Genomic DNA, 25,119 nt, shown 5'->3' with positions numbered 1-25,119 from the left:
CCAGTTTGATCGCATATCGCAGTGCGATCTGACAGTTCGCACAGGATCGGATGTGTGAACCACTGTGCGATTCGATCCTAATGCGGCTGAAAAAATGCGTCATGTGCGTCTTTTGTGCGGATACAGTGCGAATTTCAGCCATACAAAGTGTATGGCTGAACTCGCATCCGCACAGGAGATCGCATGTAATGAAGGAGCAGTGCGCTCCGAATTACATGCGATCGATCTCCGCAGCCGCACTAGTGTGAACTGGCACGAAGCCAGGATATTTTGGGCCTGGTAACTCACCTGATGTGTTGTGCTGGTGGCAGGAAGGATGGCACGGCAGGGCACTGACTGTGGTGACACTGGCAGGCCAGGCAGGTGCTGTGGTGGCAGGCGGCAGGCAGGCAGGCAGCTAGGGCACTGTGAGGTGACAAGGAGCAGCAGTCAGGCTTTACTTGTTTCTCCGGAGTCTGCAGATGCCGGAGTCAGGACACCACACCGCGCAGGGCACTGCTGGAGGGGGTGAGGGATGGAGCACTTTTTAGGCGCGCGCGCAGAGGAATAAGTTCCTCCTCCGCTGTGAATGCTGGGGCGGCAGGCCGGGCGTATGACGTCACTGTTTGTGATACAGAGGGATTGGGAAGGAAGCACAGCAGAGGCTCTGGTCAGCGGTGCGGCCGGCATCGATGGATTTACTGTTGTGTCTGCATTTACTGTTGTGGATCGGCCCTGCGTACCGGTATGCTAAAATGGGCGCAGGGAGAGGTGGCGGTATTCTCAACAGCTTTCTGCAGAAGTGGCGGTACTGAGTACCGGTGCGTACCGGCCCACTTAAAGCACTGATTGTAGGCCTATAATACATAACGCCAAATTTCCATGCAAAAAATTGTACCGCTTTTGGTACATAATTCCTGACATAATCATACCGCCAGGGAGGTTAAGTGACAACTCTAAAACTTTAAAAATAAATCTATTCAGTTAAGTATCCTTAAAATGAAACTTCAAGTAAAAAAAAGTTAGGGTACAGGCAGGATTTTTAATGCAGAAGAGACATGCTATGTCTTTTCTGCAATAAAGTTTCCTACCTGCCTGTCCACCCCTATACACTAAGCTGTGTATGCACATACAGTAAATTATATATACTGTATACATACAGTATATAGATTTATACACTCACCAGCCACTTTATGAGGTACGCCTGTTCAATTGCTTGGTAACAAAAATTGCTAATCAGCCAATCATATGGCAGCAACTCAATGCATGTAGGCATCTTGACGTGGGGATGATGACTTGCTGAAGTTCAAACCGAGCATCAGGATGGAAAAGCAAGGGGATTTAAGTGACTTTGAATGTGGCATGGTTGTTGGTGCCAGATGGGCTGGTCTAAGTATTTCAAAAACTGCTGATCCACTGGGATTTTCACCTACAACCAATTCTAGGGTTTACAGAAAATGGTCTGAAAAAGAGAAAATATCCATTGAGCAGTAGTTGTGCGGATGAAAATGCCTTCTTGATGTCAGAGGTCAAAGGAGAATGGGAAGACTGGTTCAAGGTGATAGAAAGGCAACAGTAACTCAGATAACCACACGTTACAGCAAGGGAATGCAGAATACAATCCCGGAACGCACAATACATAGAATGTTGAAGCAGATGGGTTACAGCAGCAGCAGACCACAAGGGGTGGCACTCCTGTCAGCTAAGACAAGGAAACTGAGGCTACAGTTCGCACAGGCTCACCAATATTGGACAAAAGAATATTTTTTTCCCTGTGTCATTCCATTTTATTTCACATAATTTAATTTCTGAACTCATTTGTTTTGGTTTCTTTGTATGCGTATATTACATGGGTTGTTACCGACGTGGTGAACATTTCATGTCAACAGCACCTTTAGAAATATATTTACCTAGAAAAATAGTGACGTGTTTTTTTTACCCACTATGTGTGTGTGTGTGTGTGTATATATATATATATATATATATATATATATATATATATATATATACACATACATACATACATACATACATAAGTATGCCATGTTTGGTCTGCTTCTGCAATGCATTGATATGGCAGTGATTCAAATTACAAAATGTAATATCGGCAATAGTATTTAACTAACATGTGAAATAACAAAATGTGTACATATATGTGAATTCAAACAAATATGAGGATAGCAGCACTTAAATATATTGCACATAATAATAGAAAACACCATGTATAAAAAATAAATGCGCTCATCCAAAACAGTGCTAAAAAATATCACTAATAGCATCAATTAAAAAAGGGTGTTGTTTTATTAACAAAGTGAAATAATTAAACCAAAAGCGAGTCCATGGTAAAATAGATGAAAAAAAGTCCCGTGCACAAGATAGTGTGATCAGATTCCCAACAACCATTTAAAGGTGATTTTTCCTGTATAAATTTGTGAACCTATTTAAATACACCATGCTCCACTGCACACAAAAGAGGATTTGCCTCTGACCAGATATATTGACTTTTGCAGCTCTAAACCAGCCTTTTTGCAGCTTTTTCAATGCAAAAAAAGAGCGCCTCATCTATGGGATGACACTTTCTTAGTAAATCCAGGCTCTCAGTATGGATGGATAAACCACATCTCATTAATATCAAGCTCTTCTAGTAATCCACACTCCAGCTCGTTGCGTCACACATGAAAAAGGAGGAAACAACTCATTGCACAGACATTCATAAAAACAATTTATTGGTATAGACATGTACTTACAAGAAAGAAGGATATTATAGGCAAATCGGTCACACACAGCCTCGTCTGGCGTCCTTACAGACGATAGGACTTCACCGCTACCACTAACCTGACGTAGGTTTTGTTCTAATGAACGTCGTCACTGGAGCAACATGAATGTGTGTGTATATATATATATATATATATATATAATTATTTATGTATGTATGCCATGTTTGGTCTTCTCCTGAATGCATTGACAGATGGCAGATGGCAGTGATTGTTACCAATCTGGTTTGCAAAGGGAATTGGAAGGGTCATTGTGACAAGCCTCTGATTAATAGGCCCCACCCCTTCTTTGCTTATCAGTGGAACAAAGATTGCTGGAAACCTCTTTTTTTACAAAGAAATAAATAAACTGATAATTAACAAAAATATTAACTGAAATCACACTTTTGAAGGCAATATACTGTACTACCTTTGTGATGGGTTGACCTCCTGATCAGAGCACATACATAGCCAAGTACACTACATACAATCATACTCCAGCCCCACTTCCATCATACTGTGCCCATCATAAAACTTTAATTCCCCATCAAGTGCTGCAATGAGTCACTCTATGAAATAGGCTCCGTCAGTCTGACCTCTGTACAGAAGCACCATCAATCTCCTTACATTCTGTTGTATAGAGATTTATTAAGCAGATTGTTTGTCACTGTGTAATTGAATCTCCCTCCTACAACAAGCCTGGAATCTGTCCCAAACACTTTATTCTGATTGTACTCGCCGAGCCTGCTTTGACCCAGCACAGTCTGGAGCAACAGGATTTCCATCCTTTCATAATCCTTATACATTTTCACCCATCCCATCTCCTAATCAAACAATGACAACTAGAATTCTTGGTGAGGAAAGAATTTGAAAGAGGACCTGTCACCTCAATAACAATCATTTAAGTAGATTATAAACAAACATGAAATAAAAGGTATTTTAACTACTTCAAGTGCCAACAAAATCCTTGTCTCCCAACCTTCCATGTTCTAATCAATATTTAAGGATTTGGCATTAGCAATACATAGTTTATATGCTCAGCCTGCTGCTGTCTGAAGGCATATTCCCTTCAAGATTATAAACAATATTTCAAGTTATAGTAAACAATATCTTTATTCTCCAAACATCATCCATACACATCCACTAATTAAGGCTCCGTTCACATACCGGCAAATCGGATCACGGGCAGAATCGCGGCAATTCTGCCGCGATCCCAAAGTACTGCAAATGCGATTCCCGTGCAATTCCTGTGACTTGCAATGGCACCCCAAATTGTTACCTTTAGAATCACTTTAGGCTCCATTCACATACTGGCCCGTAGTGGATCGCGGGCAGAATAGCTGCAATTCTACCCGCGATCCCAAATCATGGCAGATCGCGGGACGCCCGTGTGTTTCCCATGACTTGCAATGACACCCCAAATGCGACGTGTTTTTGCCGCGGTTGACGACCGACGAATCGCAGTAAACTCACACAAACAGAATTGCGAGACGCCTGTAGCCCAATAGAAGTTCTTGTACTTTTTTATGTGACAGGCGTCCCGTGATTCTGTTTGCGCAATTTTACCACGAATCGTCGGGCGAGAATTGTGGCAAAATCGCGTCGCATTTGGGGTGTCATTGCAAGTCATAGGAATCACATGGGCATCCCGCGATTTGCAATGATTCGGGATCGCGGGCAGAATCGTGGTGATTCTGCCAGCAATCCGATATGCCAGTATGTGAACGGAGCCTAAAGTGATTCTAAAGATAACAATTAAAAAAAAGATAACAAACATGTTATACTTACCTGCCCTATGCAATGATTTTGCACAAAGCAGCCCCGATCCTCTTCTTTTTGGGTCCCCTGCCAGCACAGTTCTGATCCCCCCTCTGCCAAGTGCCCCCAATTGCAAGACTCTTGCTATGAAGGCACTCGAGCAGGCTCGCTCCCAAGCCATGCTTAGTGTCTCCATTCACACACAGGTGAAAAATGTAAAGTCAGAACTTAGTGAACAAAGGAAAGAAAACAGCAGCTAGCACTAAAAGATCAATAAACCAAACCTTCCCGGTGAAATAGTAAAAACAGCGCTGTGCTTGACGCAACAATAAATAAAATCAATAAAAACTATGTCCCAAAATATAAATATAACCAGTGAAGAATCCAAGTGAGTAAATGGTTACTGTCCCTTTAAAGAACATGGGGCAATAATTTGTGAATGGTATATGTGCAATTCAAAAGCAAAAAACGAATAAATAATATCTGTCCCTTTAAATAACATGAAGCATTAGTGTGTAAGTAATATATCATTCAGTTTATCTATACATCAAGTTACCAGTCTGAAAAAAATTCAAGTCAATTTGAAACTTATGAAATATGTGGATGTGTCTCCTTTAAATATTTATATCCACATGATTCTAGTCCACTTTTGAACTTCTCCACAGTGATAACCCCCACCAACACACCATACTCACCAGAAGATGTGGCTGCCTAAATTATAGCATAGCATATAGGCATTTTGATATTTTCCCAAGAAGGATGGATCCTAGTATCCTAGCAGCAGGCCCTTTAGGGATAATAACCCTCTGGTGATGGTATTGATAAGGCTGTCACTTTCCGGGGCCAGCAGATATGTAGTCATAGGAGTGTGCAGGGGGTGTGCCAGGTGTGTCTGGGCACACCCAAATCACTCTGTGCAGTGCCAATTGCCCCTACTGCCTGGGCTCACCCTTCCCCCTGTTGTGCCCCCCACAGTGCTGCTGGCATCCCTCCTTCTTCCCCACCTGCTGCAGGGGATGTTTCAGAATGATGAGCGAAGGAAGGGGCTGATTAATATGTTATTTACTGGCCCTTTATTTTCCAAATGAACACAGTGAACACACTCTCTCACTGTGTTCATTTATAACAGAAGCATAGTAAACTGTGTTGACTATGCTTCAGTTTGTGAATGAACAGAAAGCAGCTTAGCACAGAGCACTTCCCATTAACTTGATTGCACTTGTTGGACTTTTGTCTTTTTTTAACCAGATTAACCATGTAACTATGTGGCTTCACAGAGCCTGGGGACCTGTTATTCACTGTAGAGTGCAGCTCAGGCTGCAGAGAAAGGCATGTTTGTTTCAGCTTTGGGGTGCACACCGTAATGCTATAGGCTGCGCACACCTGCAGTATGTATGTAGTGCGGCTGTGTAAAAGATGTGCTCACTACAGAACCCACAAAAGCTCATATAGAGTAGTATTTATTTTAAAAACTTGGCCTCAACAAACCATATAAAAAGCAAGACTCACAAAGATTTACAAAGATGGTGCCACACCTCACTGCTGCATGGCTTTGCGCAGATACTCTGTTTGGGCATGTGTTGATGGGCAAATTCAGCTTACTTTCAGGAGCATCTGGCATCAGTTTGAGATCAGTAGATGGCCTTCTTTAGTCCAGTATTTGTCCTCTTTTTACCTACTTCAAGCTGCTTTTGCAATTCCAATGACTTGTACATTGAAAGAAGCAGTTATGACATGACTAACTGACAACACCAGACCTATCCAACCAGATTATTTCCAAATCCCACAATGTTTCTGTAAGCAATTATAAATTGTTACTGGACTGAAGTTTCTTCAAAAGTAGCAACTTGCGGCCAAGACCAAAAAGTTCTTGTATTTATAAACGCGAGTTGACATGCATATAAATCCAAGGTCTGTTTATCTTGTAGACCCCCACCTTCCATGTAAAATTCAAAAGTTGAAAATCAAAAAAGAAAATATCTGGCTGCGGAGTCTAGGTGAAAGTAAAGTTACTTGGCCTTCTGGTTAGACCCTGAGAACCTGAAGATCCCAAATATCATGAGATGACACTGTGACGGACGCAGGTATCAGGTCCCTGTCCTTCTCACTAACTTGTGACAAAGGACCAGCCAATCTCACACCATGCTGTCACTTATGTAACAATGCCACTCTCAGCTGCACCCTGCAGAAAGATTTTCCAGCTCGCGGGACCACAATCTAGGTGCCAGCAGCCTGAGAGCGATTGTCACTGGGCTAATTGGTCTGAGCAGGAGGAAGCTTGTAATTCTAGCAATACCAATTATGATCTTAGGATAATCATCTGTAACACACACTGTCACAACAGACAGGTATGTTCATAGGATTTATCCTATACAGTAGCACTCTTCAAGAGACAGGTTCTTTTTTAGTTTGCATTAAAAGCCTAGATACAAGGTTAACACTTTTCAAAATAAGGTTTTAATAATGAAAAGGTCAAAGTTGGTGCAAATAAAATATTTACAGAAACAAGGTGTTTAAAAGAAATAGAGACATAATTCAGCAATAGAAAAATAGGGTAGAATTGTGGAGGAAAAATACTTGGAGTCAATGTCCCGGGTGTTATCAGACTTCAGTCGATAAGCCAGGTGTTATCAGTTCTCAAACTTGATAGATGTTACTGCTTTGATGATACCAAGAAAACTCTCAAGTGTTTAGGGATCTCCCTTTTTCTCTGGGATCAGAGAGCCAGGGGCTGTCCTGAGTTTTTGACAATATCAGGTCTCTCCTCTATAGACAGTTTTAAACCACTATTCATACCTTCCTATATGTAATGGTTGGGTTCTTGAAACTGATAGATTATTGTTCAGCATTGAATTTCACATTCAAGGATACTAAACGCAGGATAGTTCAGATAAACATGTCATCCAGGGAATATCTGACAGTTATCTTCCCTTCTATATGTGCTAGTGTGGTCATGTATGACCTTAATTTGTCCAGTATGACATTTCTCATCCAAATATATACTTATTATTAATGTGTCATATTTCTGTCTGAGTTTATTAATCGTGTGTGGATTTTTTCAGTTTGGAATTGGGCAGGTCTATCTGATTGCCTTTTACGATTGCCATTAGGTCTTGGTATCCTTAATGGATTTGATCTTAGTTTTATGATAGGCCTGGACAGAAGAAACAGACATCCTGCCAGGACTCAATTAGCGGTTTGCAGCTCTGCACAGGCCTAAGTTCTGGTTTTTGATGTCTCTCGGTTGAGAAAATGGCTTCTTTGAAGTGTAAAACCTATGCATTTTATGAATTAAAAGAGGAGGGAGGGGGTAAAATCACTGCGGTAATGTGTAACTGTTCTGCAAGACTGTCATGGCTGACCTATAATGACTAAACAACATGGCCGCTTGCTGCATCTTTTCGTGTGTCCAGTACGGAATACCATCAGACACCCCAGTGCTGAAGCACATTCACACTAATCTGGAATCCTCAGCTCTCCTAGAATCCAGTCAAAGAATCTCGAGTAATGTAAGCCTCACATTGGGCAGAAATCAGGGTATATAAGGTGAATATCTTTTATTTACAGTATATACAGTATATACAGGAGCTTTTCAAAAAGTTAGAATATCATTAAAAAGTTAATTTATTTCAATATTAATTCAATTTGAAAAGTGAAGCTCGTATATGTTATATAGATGCGACACACTCAGAGTGGTATGTTTCAAGCTTTTCTTTTTTTTTTTAATTTTGATGATTATGACTTACAGCTAGTGAAAACCCAAAATTCAGTATCTCAGAAAATTAGAATACTACATAAGACCAATAAAAAAAAGGATTTTTAATAAAGAAATGCTGGCTGAAAAGTATGGCTATATACGGTATAGTATTCACTATACCAATACTTGGTCTGGGCTCCTTTTGCATGAATTACTGCATAAACGTGGCATGGACGCAATCAGCCTGTGGCACTGTTATGGAAGCCCAGGTTGCTTTGATAGCGGCCTTCAGCTCGTCCACATTGTTGGGTAGTTATCAAGTAGATCAAGTAGTTATTAATCACTTAATAAGTCTCTAATTATTTGAGATCTAATGTTAAAACCACTTGATCTTGATGGATCCAATGAATAGCTATTAGCCTGGATGATTCTTGGGCAGAAAATTGCATATGGGGGGGCCAGCCGTCCTTATTTTCCCCCTACCTAATTTTTATAATTTTATGTAGAATATCTCTGAAATAATGTGAGATCTAACGTTAAAACCACTTGATCTATAACTATATCAACTTAAAGCGGAGTTCCGGGCACAAAAATGATATTTTTTTTTTGTGCCCCTCCGCTAGTTCGAGATCACCTGAAAAGGAATTGGATAGTTATTTTTTTTTTTTGTTTACTCACCTTTTAATTGAAGATCGTAAATACTCACCTCAGAGTACTTCCTCCCTCGGAACCGCGGCTCACCCCGTCACTTCCTGTCTCGCTATGATTCCTGGGAGCTGAACGTCATCGCTCCCAGGAATCAATGCGACGGCACCGGCCCCGCTCGTCACTTCCGGGCGACGCCACATTCCCCTGCTAAACAGCTTCTGGGCATGCCCAGAAGCTGTTTAGGAATGCGGCGCCGCACCGGAAGTGACGAGAGGGGCCGGTGCAGGCGCATTCTGGGACAAGAAGACGCGGAAGAAGACACAGAAGAGGACCGTGCCGGCTTCAGCTGCCCACAAGAGAGATGGAAACGCTGTGGAAGAAATTTTATAAGTAAGTATTTCTTCTAAAAGGTAAGTGCGAACCGGGACAGATCAGGGGCTAGCCATTGTGGAATGTGCTAGCCCTGACTGTCCCGGGGGTATGTTTATTAAAAAATGACTTCTGTGCCCGGAACTCCGCTTTAAGACTTTTTGTTAAGCCCTTGTCCCTTTTTTCGTTGTCGACTTATCCTCCACTGAACTCGTTTTTAGTATCGAGATATGTTCTGTTTTAAATAACCTTCATACAAGGGGACTACATCAGAAATATCCAGATGAAGCCTAAATAATATCTTACATAAGGTTTTCAGAGTCAAAACTGAGCTTTATCTGTGAGATGCTGCTCCATGTCTGATATCCAGGAAAGTTCCAAGTTTGATCACTGATACCGTCCTTGTTTTTTTTTTTTTGTCGAGCACTGCATTTCTGGTATGTAACATGCCTATGTTCATTCATAACCTGGATTGCACATTCCTTGTTTTGTTTTGTTGTACTCTGTATTTTTGTATTACTTTAATTTTTCAATAAAAATTTTGAAACTAAAACCATTTGATCTGACCGGATCTAACGAAGCCTGTCCTTATGTACCACCACCTAATATCTCTATTGTTATGTGGAATATCTCTGAAATGATGTGAGGTCTAACGTTAAAACCCCTTGATCTTGCCGGATCTATCAAATACCTATTAGCCTGGATGACTTTTGGCCAGGAAATTGCATGTGTAGGGGGGGGGGGGGGGGGGGTGTAGCCTCTCCTTATGTACCACCACTTAATATTTATATTTTTATGGGGAATATCTCTGAAATTATGCGAGATCTAATGTTAAAACCACTTGATCTTACTGGATCTAAAGAATATCTATTAGTATGAATGATTTTTGGCCAAACAATTTGATTTGATTGATAAAACCATTTGATCTTAACGGATCTAACAAATAGCTTCCAAAATAGCTAACTTTTTGGTAAGTTTTTTGTTAAACGGGGCTTATGACAGGTTGCCCCCCCAGCAAATAATTGTTAATATTTCTTCTTCTGTGTGAGATCTAACGCAAACAACAGTTGATCTAACCTTATCTAACAATCTGCATACGTTTTATTCAAAATTTTTGATTTGGGGGGCTAACTCAGCTTAGGTCCTTGGAGAAGCTTCCAAAAGAATGGAAAGGAGGTTAGGAGGAACTGGCTGGAGAGGTCCTGTCCAGTGGTATAGGAGCAGGCGTGAGGACAGCAGAGGCCAGTGAGCACATCCAGAAGATCTCCAGGGGGAAGACAACCAGGTGGCTGGTGAGTGGGACAGTAGGGGAGGACTGAGGGACAGTCTGAGGGGACTAAGGAGTGGCAGTCTGGGATGGCTGTAGAGTCAGTCTGGGAGGACTGTGAAAGATTAGCCAGGATGCTTAGTGAAAGGGGCAGCTGCAACCAGGTGGGCTGGCAGTGCCTGAAGAGGTAGTGCTGGGATCAGTAGCCACAGGAAGGTAGCTGGACACTGGAACTTTTGTACACTCCAAAGGGGCCCACGGTCCCTGCCTGTAAAGGACTCTTACTGGATCTGGTCCCTTGTCAGATCCCTCAAACAGTGTTCTAGCTAGGCCTGAGAGTTTCTTTAAGCAAGTGACGTGTTGGGGGAAGAGGAGTGTATATAGTGAGTGTATATAATATAGTTGAGTGTCCCTGAAGAGACTTTTATTCCAGCCAAGTGGGCATCCCATAATATCCCTATCCCCATCCAAGTTTTTAACCCCTAAAAAAACAAAACAAAGGTGCATGGACTGTTTCCTGTCTCAGTGAGCCTGTGGAAAATTCAGTGTGCCTCGCTGTGCAGGATGGGGGATCCCTATTCACCAGTGGCTTCTACGGGGTTAAAAGTAAAACCATGAAGGCCTTGGAAGCCAATGATATTTTTTCTGCACCGTGGTTGGAAACTACAACTGTCAGCGCTGCACAGAATATTGGCTGTGAAATACTATAAACCTGTAATCTCTCTGTCATCAGAGAGCAGGGGTTACAATCACAGGGGTAGTGACATCATTATAAAGGGCAGCAATATGCCATTTCATTTTTAAGATATGGAGAAACTAATTAGTGAATTTACATTAATAGCATAATAAAATGTTTAGATTTATTCCTGAATTAAGCTTGCCTTGAAATGTCACTTGGTAATAAATTAAAAACCTAAAGATAAGCATTTTATACAATGGAAAGCAACCACAAGTATAATTTATGTTGCCCAAGCCTGGCTCAATGTTCTAACCCATTTACATCTATGGGGTTCATTTTCAAAAAGGAAATAGACTGTGCACTTTGCAGTTGCTTCCGAGCTTAGTAAATGAGGTAAAGATTCATTTTGCAAAGAATACCCAATCACATACAAGTAAAATGAAAAAAAAAAAAAAAAAACAGCATTTTGTCTTGTACATGATTGGATGATGGAAGTTAGCAGAGCTTCTGCTCATTTACTAAGCACTGGAGCAACTGCTCTTGCAGAATGCAACTGCACTTTGCAAAGTGCACAGTCTATTTGCATTTAGTAAATCAACCCAATGTGTGCGTGTGAGTAAAAAGTGCTTTTTGGTAACCTTTTTGCATTGACTTGCATTTTACCAGCATTTTCATTATATTTCTGAATTTAGAATTTGGAGTGATTAGGGTTAATAGCCATTTACAGCCAATGAGTAAGGCGCGTATCAAAATGCATTTTATTTTAATTTTGATGCATTAACTTCTTTGGGCCTTCCAACACACTAAAACTCAGAAAAACAAGACATGTATTTTAAAAAATGCACAGAGATGGGAACAGACTCCATCTTTATTATGGTGAACCATGACATAAGGGTTTTAGCACATCAGAATGTGTGCAATATTGTACAACAGTGTACCTTAGGTTCCATTCACATTTGGAGATCTGGAATCACAAACGGAATCCCTGCAAAAAGCATGAGGCGCATTTTGATGCCATTCAATCTAAATGGCACTACAAACATGGTGATATTTTGCTGCACCCAAATTGCACTGCAATCGCGACAAAATGTGCCTTTAAAAATGACATGAACCTTGTTGCCCAAAAAGGAGCAAGAGCTTATTTTGGGTGAGATACGCGTATAGAGCAGCCCAAGTAAATGGGCTGCCCTATCTGTCACATGCGGAAATGCGTAAAGATCGCCTAAACAAAGCCGCAAGTGGGAATGAGAGTTCCCACTGTGCAAAGTATGAATAGGGCCTTAATGCTTTATTTTTTTTTTTTGGTAGAGTGTTATAGACAGATATCCCCCTTTTCATCCTGCTGTGGTAACAACTGACAATGGATCATCAGGATAGAAAGTTTGAGTCAGTCTTTCAAACTCAACAGAGGTTCTAATCTGTATCCATCCATTCAGAGGGCCGGGTCAGGGTCTGGAAGAATTCTGACCATATTGTCGGGATCCACCTGTGTGCCTAATTGGCAGCTGGCTTTGCCTCTCTGTGCACCGCTGAGAGCCTGAGTCAGCCGCTCCGGCCACCGCCCCAGCCTGGCTATCAATACTAGAGGGGCAGAGCAAAGAGTGGTGACTGACAGTCTGTCTGCTCAGAGCGGACCAAGAACTGATCGATTAACAGTCATGTGATCACTCAGATCTCAGTCTTAGAGCTGGAGGGGGACAGTTGCAGCATCACACCAATACTGCAGCATGGAGGTGTATATGTTTTTTTTTTTTTTTGTAATCCCAAACATCTCCTTTAAATGCTTCTGTGCACGCTTATCGTTTTACCGTTATAGACCCCTCACAGAACCTTATGTTTAGATTTACAGGAAACACAGCTAGTCAGGGCCAGCGCTACCTATAGGCAAGGTAGGTGCCGGCCTAGAGCGCACACCAGTCAGGGGCGGCCAGCAGGGGCGGAGTGGGCTGGGATCGCATGTGTTTCTTGGGCCCAAGGCAGCTGTGGCAGCTGGGATGCTCCTTTGGCCAGTACCACTCACCTGGCCTCTGTGCGGCCATCCGTCCAGCCATGCAGTTTATTGCATGGCCGATGAAGCCAGGGGGCAGTAACTGACAGATGTCAAGTGACCGTAAAGGGCAGGGGCAGTGCCAGACGGGTGCTTGGAGATGGCATAGCCACCCACCAGTTTGACCACCACCACCCATAAGCTATAGGCAGTCCTCCACTCCATTGGGTGGGTTGCAAGGGGGACTGGCAAGAGCTGCCTCTGACTTTGTCCCTGGCTGCAGTACCCAGCGATTAGCCTCCTGGGTCTTGAAGCCTGTAAGGACTCTTGTATGCCTGTGGAAAAGTAGATTCTCCTGGGATAATAGAGCTGGTGGGCTGGGAGGGCGGCTGTGTGACTGACTCACACATTGGTGCTCTCTCTGGCTGAAATCGCACTGGGCTGGGAGGAAGAGCTGAGCTGGTAGCCCCATGTGTCTTTGCCTGTAGCCATGAGGTCAGTGAGTGCTGACAAGTTTTCCCTGCAGTAATTCCCTCCATCTTTATTGCTTCATCTACCTAACCTGCACACAAACAGTTGGGATCTGCTGTTGTAGTCTGTTATGTTAGTCTGCTACTGCTAAGCCCTGAAGCTGCAGTCTGCTCTATGCTGGCTCAAATGAATTTGATTATTATTAATGTGCAGAAGTTCAGCTGGATTTTACTTTTCTGACCCAGTTACACTATTCAAACCATCTATACCATTTACACCATAACTGGGAAGCACTGCTGTGCACCGCTATGACAGTGGAATACATAAACACATTGCAGCTAATAGTAATATACTACCAGAGCTAGAACTGGACCTATTTTACTTCTCATTGTCATATCGAGAAATGTATTTAATCCACATCAGATATAACTCTTTCTCACTTTTCAGGTGAGAGTTAAAAGAGAAGTAATAGGATTATTGCCTATTTATACTTACCTAGGTGGATGCTGCATCTGTCCCCCGGCCCCTCTGCACTGAGAACCGAGCAATCGAACACCGCCAATCGCTTGGTTATGACAGCTTCCCGAGCAGAGAGCTGCTGACTGTCAGTCACTGCTCTCTGTTCTGCCAGCCTCCTCACTCATTGGAGCACTGGGCTGTGGAGGGGCGGGGAGGGGCCGGCTCAGGCTCTCATCGGCTCGCTGAGAGGCTGAGCCGGGTGTCGGTCCAAGCACCTGGCAGATCCTGACTCGTGGTCGTGATGACGCGTTGCCTGGACCGACTCTGTGATGTCAGCAGAGAGCTGACTTCAGACCACTCTCTGCTGAAAATGGGTTACAGGAGTGCAGAACGGACTGCACTCCTGTGATCCATAGGAGATGTACAGCCAAACGAGCTTTGGCTGTACATCTCCTTTAAACAGAATTCAAGATTTCTGGTGTGGAAAAGTTTTTCCTGATCATAGCGGTATTTTCTTTTTGTTGTTATAGAACAAAAATGGAGTGGTGTATTTACTGTCCAGTCTACTGAAGGCTGACAGCTTTAAAGGAGTTGTAGAGTCAGAAGGCTTTTTATCCTAATGCATTCTATGCATTAAGATAAAAATGAGGTCTTACATAGGGTGTCAAAAATCCTTGCACCAGCCCTGCAGCTAGTGATAATTAACAAGCAAAACGCCCTGGGATCATTTTTTTTAAGAAATAACTTTTACATAGAAAATACCACAAAAAGCAATACTATGTACAGTATCAATACTGTGCACACTGCAAATTGAGCTGAATCATACATTAAAACCTTTAGTGAACTGGAAACATACTTTTCATTCATAATAATAAAATAAAATAGAGAAAAACAACCAATAATAAAAATACTGGATTGGGTTTTACTCTAGAGTACTCTCAAGTGGTTTTTGGTTCTAAATTCTATTGTGTGACTCCCCCCTACAACGTTGACCATACACAGCACAACATCATACAATAGGAGGCAGCCGTTTCAACAGAAAGCACTGTGAAAAGGGTAATCTGGCTTAGACTTGTGCCCCTTTCACACGATCGGACCGATCAGGTCCGCCTGTCCGTTTTTCAGGTGGACCTTATCGGGCCACCCATTCTACTCTATGGGAAGGCGGATGTCATCGGAGATGTGTCCACTGACACCCATTTGTCATCCAATCTGACAAGATACGTTTAAAACAGACGGATGGTGATACGTTCACCATCTGTCCAACGGGTCAGATCAGATGGAGTCGGATGAAAACGGACATGCTGTCCTTTTCATCTGATCTCCCCATAGAGGAGAGCGGGACTCTGATAGGTCCGTCTCTGCACAGCAATCCCCGCTGAGCTAGCAGAGTCCCCCAAGCCGATCCACCCCATGAGAAAGGGGCCTAAGGCCTTGTATACTCACTCAGGCTGACGGGTTGCATTAAAATTCTGTAGTTTAGCTGGGGTTTTACCACCTTTCTACCACCTCCCTGACTGAAGTTAACATGGCCAGTGGCCACATTCGTGCACACCGCTGCGGTGGCTTGTAAAATTTTTATACAACAGGTTGCATTTGGCAGGCAGTACCACTCCAAAATGCGACCCCATTCTGTTTTGATACATTTTTTACTAAGCGTAATGAACAATGCACCGGTATCAGACAAGTATTTTGTTTCACAGTGATACAAAATAACCTGTAGCTTACAATATATATATATATATATATATATATATATATATATATATATATATAAATATATATATATATATATATATATATATATATACAGTACAGGAGATTCAAATGTGACCCATACAAATGAAGTGGGCCATGGTGCAAATGCAAAAAAGCAGTGACCAAGCAGTAAAGGCAGCAGAACTTAGGGGTGAGTATTACATTTGTTCTTTACTGGAGGTACCTTCCAGTGTTGGACTTTCTGACTGTAGTACAGTTGCACTTGCAATGTTCTCTACACAGCATTCTCATTGCATTGATTGATTTTACTTGATACCTCAAATTAACCTTTAAAACAGTCATTTGGATTGATTGGATACCATTATCTTAGACACTCTCCACTACTTTAAATAATAACTGTAAACTGATTTTAAAAGGTCATTCAGAGATTTAGGAATTATTTAACAGCCCTAAGAGTGAACTCCCTGTTGAGCACAGTTCTTAAACATATAACATATACAGTACTTGTCTGAGAATAAATGTTTATGGACAAGGAGGGAGCAAGAGGAAGAAGGCTCATTCGTGGTGTTCCTGACTTCATGTCATTTCCCACCCTAAATGGTCATCACCTCTGAGGAAGGGATGAATGGTGGGCGTCTACCAGTGAGATATGGAATCATCAGCTCTTCCAATTAAAAATAGCTTGATGTGGTGACTGCCATCCTACATCTATGGCTAGCTCACCACAGGAGACAGGTCCACCTTCATTCTCAATTAATATGCAACAATTATTTTCGTAAGACATTTAGGACATGAATCAGAGTGCTATGACATTGAAATCCTCCCTCCAAGCCTCTATAATGTACAGCGACTTTCCATAAATTCAGACATCACAACTAGCCATGCAATTTATAATTCAGACACTGAAATAGCTGAACGTCTTTATGGCTATTTGTTGTCCAACAAAATCTATCTGTCTGAGTGTCCTCAGTAGTAATTGTGATTCTTATCATCCCTACGCTTTATGAGACCTGCATTACCTGATGAAATATGAGCAATAGCTACATGCATTATTTATTCTTATTGAAAGACACTATTGCGTCTAATCTGAGATGATTTATGGATGTCGCCACTTTGTTTAACACAAAACATTCATGTTTATGTGCTGTCTGTGATGAGTTTTTGTGTCCTCGTAACAACTGGTAGATAAACCAAGCAACATTTTATAGAACATAAATCCAATAACTCACCCAGATTTGCAGTTTAATTCTTTTTTCATTTTTGAAGACTGTCTTAACCTTGAAATCAATTCCAACCGTGCTCACGAATGCAGATGTGAAGGAGTCATCAGCATAGCGAAACAAGAATGATGTTTTGCCGACGCTGCTGTTTCCAATAATGAGCAGCTTGAACATGTAATCAAAGTTCTGATCGGAAGACTCTTTCTGTCCATATCTGGAATCCTGTACAGAGGCCATCTGGAAGAGACAGAGACATACACATCTAAATTAGCTGTAGTCTTCTATTTTACACTGATCAATGGAACATCTATGGACACAAACATTACCCTTGTCTTCATACATGTGTTTAGAACTTTGTCACTGATATCAATAAAGGACCCAGTGCAAGACACTACATTTCCCCATCATCCAACCAACAACACCTCCCAACAATTACACTGAACATTGAACTTTGTCACTGATATCAGCAAAGGAGGTATTGGTTAAGAATCCAGGAGTTGGTTGATCATGGACCCAGTGCAAGACACTACATTTCCCCATCATCCAACCAACAACACCTCCCAACAATTACACTGAACATTGAACTTTGTCAATATTATCAAGAAAGAAGGTGTAGACCAGGGGTGTCCAACCTTTTGACCCTACTGGGCCACAATAGAAAAAGAAGAATTGGCTTGGGTCACATCTAAAATACACTAATAATGATAGCTGATGAGCATAAACAGTTAGGCAGATCACAAGTTAATGATCACTGATATAGATAATGTACCTATCTGAGTAAAAAAAACAATTTTTTTGTAATATTTTTTATTATAAAAGTAAAAGATGTCAACATAATACAAATGCACACTGATTTTGATCAACTAAAGCATCAATATCTGGTTCTATGGATGTAGTGGCAATTCTCAATGAATTCTCAAGATGCTCATCAGATATTTTGGTTCTAATTTTGCCCTTCATGTGCTTCATCCTTGAAAATAGTTGCTCACAAATATAGGAGCTGCCGAAAACTGATGACATGAATAAGGTGTGATTGTGAAGAGTGGAAAGCTTTTCTTTGGGAACATAAGATTTTATAAAAGTCCAGTAATGAGACATTAGTTACCTTATGCTTTAAGTCAAACCCTCCCAGCTGTTCTTGCTGCTACCCCTGTCGGGCTGGAAGTCAGAGTGTTATTATAACTTTTGGGACAATGACTAACATTGTGCCTTTCTCTTTCTTTTTCCTTTGGGAACTATTTTTGGTGCTGGTCGCCTGGGTGAGTCAGTCTTAATAACATACATGAATGCAGTGTTATTTTGTCTGTTTGCTTACTCTGCTTTTTTCTTGTTTGTTACTAGTTTAACGTAAGATTTTTCTTTCTGTTTGATTTTTCTGATTGTGCATATACTGTACATGGCTGTACCTATATGTTGCTTCGGTATATACAGGGTATACAGGCTTTGATACTCCAGTGCTGTGACAATTGCCTTTGTATACACTGTGTGTTGGATAGTGCTTTGCCACTGCATTGGCTTGACAAGTATGATTTATATGTGCAATTTTTTTTTTCAATAAACTAAGTTTAGAAAAAAAGGAGGGTGTCAAATTTTTCTTCGACCGCATGTGTTCGCTAAGTATCAATGTATTTTTACAAAAAAAGCCCCCCAAAAATCAATATCCTTAAGTAAGCTTTTGTGTTGGGCTGCATTTATAGCAGCCTTAGGCCACATGCGGCCCTGGGGCCACAGGTTGGACACCCCTGGTGTAGACTGAGGATCCTGGGCCCCCTGTATGAGCTGACATTACCCCACCATACAACAAACACAGCTGCGATGTCCCTCAACATTCAGCTCTTTCATACCTCCATTTGCATCCAACACCTCCACCCCTAAAAACCCCAGCACCTTCTTAAAGGGTTAAAAACATTTCCACCCCAGTAAACCCTATTCACTCTTTTGAGGTTGGCCTACAGAATTCCCATGAACAAAACACAGCAAATTATGGCATGTGTGATGAAAAGGGATGAGTCAAATTAGAGTTTTCATAAACCTGAAATTTTAGTAATAATTAGGGGATTTTATGCAAAATGTTACTATTTTGTCAAATTAAAAAAAAAAAAAAAAAATGAATAGACATTGCACGAATAACACACAAAATGGGAACACACAAATAAAATGAACACTAAATTAAATAAACTAAACTACCTTAATTACACAAAAAATCCTTTTTTTTTTTAATTTGGTGACATTTTGGTGAAGCTTATTTCATAAAAAATGCCCTACAAGTGAAGTGACGATGCCTATGTGCAGACATAATGTGCATAAAAGATAGGGTAATTCCCATAACTGAATGGGCAGAAATTCACATAACTTTGCAAGTAAAGCAGCACCCGTTTATGTCTTTCAGTGGTATACTAAGCTGTAAGCCCGGAGCTCAGCTTTAAGACCTCTGTTTATATCAGATGGTGTGTGAGCTGTCAAAAAGCATGTAAAAAGGGTGGTCAGCAGGTACATTGGGCATACAGTGAGGGAAAAAAGTATTTGATCCCCTGCTGATTTTGTACATTTGCCCACTGACAAAGAAATGATCAAGTCTATAATTTTAATGGTAGGTTTATTTTAACAGTGAGAGAGAGAATAACAACAAAAATATCCAGAAAAACGCATTTCAAAAAAGGTATAAATTGATTTGCATTTTAATGAGTGAAATAAGTATTTGATCCTCTATCAATAAACCCCTCGCAGTCTGCGCTCTAATTCATACCAAAGGTGTTCTATCGGGTTGAGGTCAGGACAAGCCAATCAAATTCCTCCACCCCAAACTCGCTCATCCATGTCTTTATGGACCTTGCTTTGGGCACTGGTCCAAATCATTTGGTGGAGGGAGGATTATGGTGTGGAGTTGTTTTGCAGGGGTTGGGCTTGGCACTTTAGTTCCAGTAAAGGGAACTGTAAAGGCGGGGGGAATTCCAAGACATTTTGGACAGTTTAATGCTCCCAACTTTGTGGGAAGAATTTGGGGATGGCCCCTTCCTGTTCCAACATGACTGCGCACCATTGCACAAAGCAACGTCCATAAAGACATGGATGAGCGAGTTTGGGGTGGATGAGCTTGACTGGCCTGCACAGAGTCCTGACCTCAACCCGATAGAACACCTTTAGGATGAATTAGCGTGCAGACTGTGAGCCAGGCCTTCTCTCCAACATCAGTGCCTGACCTCACAAATGTACTTCTAGAAGAATGGTCAAACATTCCCATAGACACACTCCTAAACCTTGTGGACAGCCTTCCCAGAAGAGTTGAAGCTGTTCTAGCTGCAAAGGGTTGGGCGAACTCAATATTGAACCTTACGAACTAAGACTGGGATGCCATTAAAATTCATGTGCGTGTAAAGGCAGGTGTCCCAAAACTTTTGGAAATATAGTGTATCAGTCATTCCTGCTAGCTTAGCCAGTTTATCATTCTGGGCTCGAACAGAATTTTAAAGACTTGCAGTGCATTGACTCATAAATTTATTTAAAAGTATAATGCAGTTTTGAAATGTGTTTTTTCCTGGCAATGAGAATCAATATAAGGTAAGGATTTAACAAGGAATATACAGTATAGAAACATGCTTTTTATGGCTTTTATATAGGAAAGCCTAATACGGAATAAAAGGCCCCTTGAGGTATAATAAAAGTGAGCCTTGGCTGATAAAGTATTAGGTTGATTTATTAACCTTTAACGTGAACCTGTGCCCAAACCACACATACTAAAGAATTTACATATTCTGAACAATTAGTGAAAGCACTTTAAAACAAGCTTTTCATTCATCTCTGTACTGATAAGCATCATGGAGAAAATAATTTTCAAAGTTCACAAAGCAGAAAATGAAACCTCAGCTTTTCTCAAGACCAGAATCTTGTCAGTCTGCCAGCCCTCTAATAAAAACAAGCAAATGTTTCTAAGCTGTTCCCATCAGTTCCTGTTCCTGTTTTTTGATTTCAATGGGCAGCAAAACACACTGGAACATGAAAAAGTAGTGCAAGCAATACTTTTTTAGATCGCATCGCACCAAATGGCATGGTTCTGTGGCACCATGCTATTTGGTTTGCCCCAAACATGCTGTGTTTGTGATATATTGGGGTTCCATTAAGAATTTATTGGCAACCACATGCGTCTCGCAAGGGCAGAGTATTCACCTGTGTGAGAGGAAGCCCACACAGAACGCACCTTTCTGGCACTGCGTTTTGGTGTGGGCACTAACAGACTGACCCCCACCCCTTCAACCTCTGCAGCAATGCTGGCAGCACTCATACGTCTATTTCTTAAAGACAACCTCTAGATAAGTTGTTGAGCATGTGCACTCAACTTCTTTGGTCAACCATGGCGAGGCCAATTCTGAGTGGAACCTATTGGCACAGGGAACATCTCACGAGTAGAAGGAAAAAATGGATTCAATAAAATTTCAGCAAATTTTGAATGGTAACTTGATGCCATCTGTGAAAAAGATGAAGTTAATGAGAGGATTCTTACAGACCCATATCACTTATTAATGTAGAGCTTAAAATCCTTACTAAAATTCTTGCACTTCGTCTTAATAAGATAATTGGCTCTATCGTGGGGATAGATCAGACTGGCTTCATTCCGGGGCGCTCGGCTTATGCGAATATCCGCCGGTTGTTCACCAATCTGCAGGCCCCGAACCCCTCTCATTTGCCTAGGGTGGTCCTCTCACTCGATACACAGAAGGCTTTTGACTCTGTGGAGTGGCCGTACCTGTTCTATGTACTTGAGAGATTTGGTTTTGGAAAGAATTTTTTAACTTGGCTTCGGATCCTGTATGCACAACCTCTTGCCCGTATTAGGGTGAATGGGATGGTCTCCGGTCCACTGCAGATACGACGGGGCACGCGGCAGGGTTGCCCTTTATCCCCCCTACTTTTTGCGCTTGCTATAGAACCTCTAGCTCAGCTGCTGAGAACTTCCCCCGCTGTCCGGGGGATGTCCGTGGGGTCTCTAGAGGAGAGGGTCTCTCTCTATGCCGACGACATGTTGTTGTATTTAACTGATCCGCACACATCGCTTATGCCCGTTCTCCGTCTTATTCAACATTTCGGTTCTTTTTCCGGTTTTCGGGTTAACTGGGCTAAGTCTAGCCTGTTTCCCGTCGATATGGACATCCCGCTCTCGTTACCGAATGACTGCCCCTTGAAATTTACGTTCTCATTCAAATATCTGGGTGTTCAAGTTCAGCAACCTGTGTCCTTGTATTTCCAAAACAATCTTTTTCCCTGCCTGAACCTTTTCAGGTCTAGGCTGGAGCACTGGAAGCATCTGCTTTTAACTCTGACTGGTAGGGTCAACTTATTTAAAATGGTTATGTTACCAAAATTTCTGTATATCCTTGCCAACTCTCCACTGTTTGTGCCAAATAAGTTCTTTAAGGATCTTGATTCTCTTTTTTCCGGTTTCCTATGGTACCCGAAGGCGCCTAGACTTTCTATTGCCACCTTGCAACAGCCGGTGGCACTGGGGGGCCTCGCCCTTCCAAACTTGCGCTTATATTACTATGCAGCACAAATGGGACATGTCCATGGTTGGCTCTTCCCTCAGAGGAGCAGTGCGGCTACGGCTGTCGAAGCGGCGGTGGTTTCCTCCTATGAGACACTTGCTGTCAGGACCCGGACTTGAACCTGGGACCTCCATGGTGTCTGGCAATGACTCTACTCACTGAGCTACCTGGAATGCTGGACAGCTCCCTGGACAAATCCTTGAATGATCCTGCTGTGAATCTTTATTGCCTTGAACCTTGAACCCTTTGCTCCTCCCATGAACTTCCTGTTATAAACCATGTCTTTGCACTTCCTGGTCGCCAGAATATTGTGCCTTCAACAGCCGATATCTCGCTTGTCTCTCCTGCTGCCGTCTGTATCTTTGCTACCATCCGTTATCGACACTTGGCTTGTTCCTCGACTACTCTTCTGTTTGATCCCAACCTGCAACTACTGGTTACCGACCTTTGGCTACTCCTTGACTACGCTTCAGTTTAATCCCTATCTGCTACTGGACTCTGACTTGCTCACTTCCTGGTGGGGCGATCTTGAGGACCGCGACCTGGTGCTAACACGCAGCAAAATCCATCTCCACCTTCAGGAGCGCTGGTGAAGACCGGTTAGTACTTAGACTCCGCACCTCAGGTGAGCCTGCGTCATCTGCCTGGGTGACCTGTCAGTATTCCTATCCTGCTGGTTCCTGTGTGACCTGCGACTGCTATAGCTACTGGTCTTCGAGCCTGACCCCGGATCGTGACAGAATATTCTGGCCCAAAATATGGAGGCCGCTATAGCAAGCATCGTGACTCCTCTTAGGCAACAAATTGCTGAGCTGCAAGAATTTGGTGTTACCTGCCAAGAAAAAGTTAATAAACTAGAAAGTCTATTGGAAAGACAACAGAAGGAGATTCATGCTCTGCAGAGACTACTACTGGACCGAGGTGATATTATCACACATATGCCTCAGCCTTTACCATCCAAGTTTAATGGAGACCGCCATCATTACAGGGGTTTCCTAAATCAGTGTCGTTTATATTTTCAAACACACCCTGCTGCATTTCCTTCTGAGAAGAGAAAGGTAACCTTGATTCTCGAACTTCTGACTGGAGAAGCTCTAGCTTGGGCCTCCCCATATATTGAGCAGGACAGTGCTATTTTAAATAATCTTCAGACCTTTTTGACCGCAATGGATCAGGTTTTTGATGATCCCAACCGCTGTGCTACTGCTGAAGCAAAGCTGCATAGTATGAGGCAGGGAAGACGCTCTGTCGCTGAGTACACAGCAGAATTCAGATGTTGGGTTGCAGATACTACTTGGAACCCTGCTGCGCAAAAGAGTCAGTTCCGCCGAGGGCTTTCTGAACAGGTAAAGGATGAGCTCGCTAGAGTTGAGACTCCTGATGATCTTGATGCCTTCATCCAATTATGTATCAAAATTGATCAGAGACTTACAGAAAGGAGGAAGGAGAGGCTGGGAATGTTTGCAAGTAAGAGTGGCATGCGTTTCTCTGCTACTCCATTTGTTCAGCAGGATTTCAAAGTTGCTCCTAATTCTAACACTCCTGAGCCAATGCAGGTAGATGCAATTAAGAGATCCATTTCCATTCAGGAGAAAGAAAGAAGACGTTCTGAGAACCTATGTCTTTACTGTGGAGATTCTGGTCATTATGCAATTAACTGCCCTAACAAGGTTAGAAGAACAATTGCATCGGTTGATATGATCACGCCTGAACAAATAAACTCCATTAGCCAGTCCATCTCCCCGTTGGTCCAGGAAGAAAATAAAGTAAATTCTTCACTACCTCATTTTGTCCTCCCTATTAAACTTATCTCTGAGGGCATTGAGATTCCTTGCTCTGCTATGCTGGACTCTGGTGCAGGGGGGAACTTTATGGACATAGACTTTGCCAAAAACAATATGATTCAGACAAGAAATAAATTAGCCCCAGTCGATATGGAGACAGTGGATGGTTCACCCTTAACTTCAGGACCTGTTACCCATGAAACAGTCCCTTTGGTTCTCCAATTTGAGGCTAACCATCGTGAGACCATCAGTTTTCAGCTGATTACGTCACCTAAATTTCCTGTGATCTTGGGCATCCCTTGGTTTTCCACCCATAATCCCTCAATCAATTGGGAAGCACGCGTTATAAATTTTACATCCCCCCATTGTGAGGAATACTGTAGAGAGCCTTGTCCAATTAGTTCTCCACAGATTAAGGAAACGCAGTTGGATGTGGTTACAGCACAGTCATATCTCAAACTGCCTCCACAATACCATGAGTTTCAGGATGTCTGTGATAAGAAGAACGCCGACCAGTTACCTCCTCATCGCCCATATGATTGCCCCATTGAGCTACTCCCAGGTGCAGAAATACCTTTTGGCCGCCTATTCAATTTATCAGAACCTGAATTAAAGGTGCTCAGGGAGTGGCTTGATGAGAATTTAGAGAAGGGGTTTATTAGACACTCAACATCCCCTGCTGGAGCAGCCTTGTTCTTTGTTGAAAAGAAAGACTCTACCTTACGTCCTTGCATTGATTACAGGCACATGAATAAAGTTACTATTAAAAACCGTTATCCTCTCCCATTGATC

The 25,119-nt window shown here is 42.2% G+C and overlaps 1 protein-coding gene across 2 annotated transcripts in view; it reads right to left on the bottom strand.

Moving 5' to 3' along the window:
* RAB3C (RAB3C, member RAS oncogene family) overlaps positions 1–25,119 on the bottom strand; it is a 277,904-nt gene that overhangs the window by 214,448 nt on the left and 38,337 nt on the right. For both annotated transcript variants that reach the window (XM_082255342.1, XM_082255341.1), the window contains exon 2: positions 17,016–17,243. In XM_082255342.1, coding sequence (XP_082111468.1) covers positions 17,016–17,243 — 228 coding nt within the window. The remainder of the gene's footprint in view (positions 1–17,015; positions 17,244–25,119) is intronic.

Source organism: Pelophylax lessonae (assembly GCF_965119305.1).
Source record: "Pelophylax lessonae genome assembly, chromosome: 1".
Taxonomy (NCBI): domain Eukaryota; kingdom Metazoa; phylum Chordata; class Amphibia; order Anura; family Ranidae; genus Pelophylax; species Pelophylax lessonae.
Note: the sequence above shows the minus strand (reverse complement) of the source record. Positions and strands in the feature narration are given on the sequence as shown.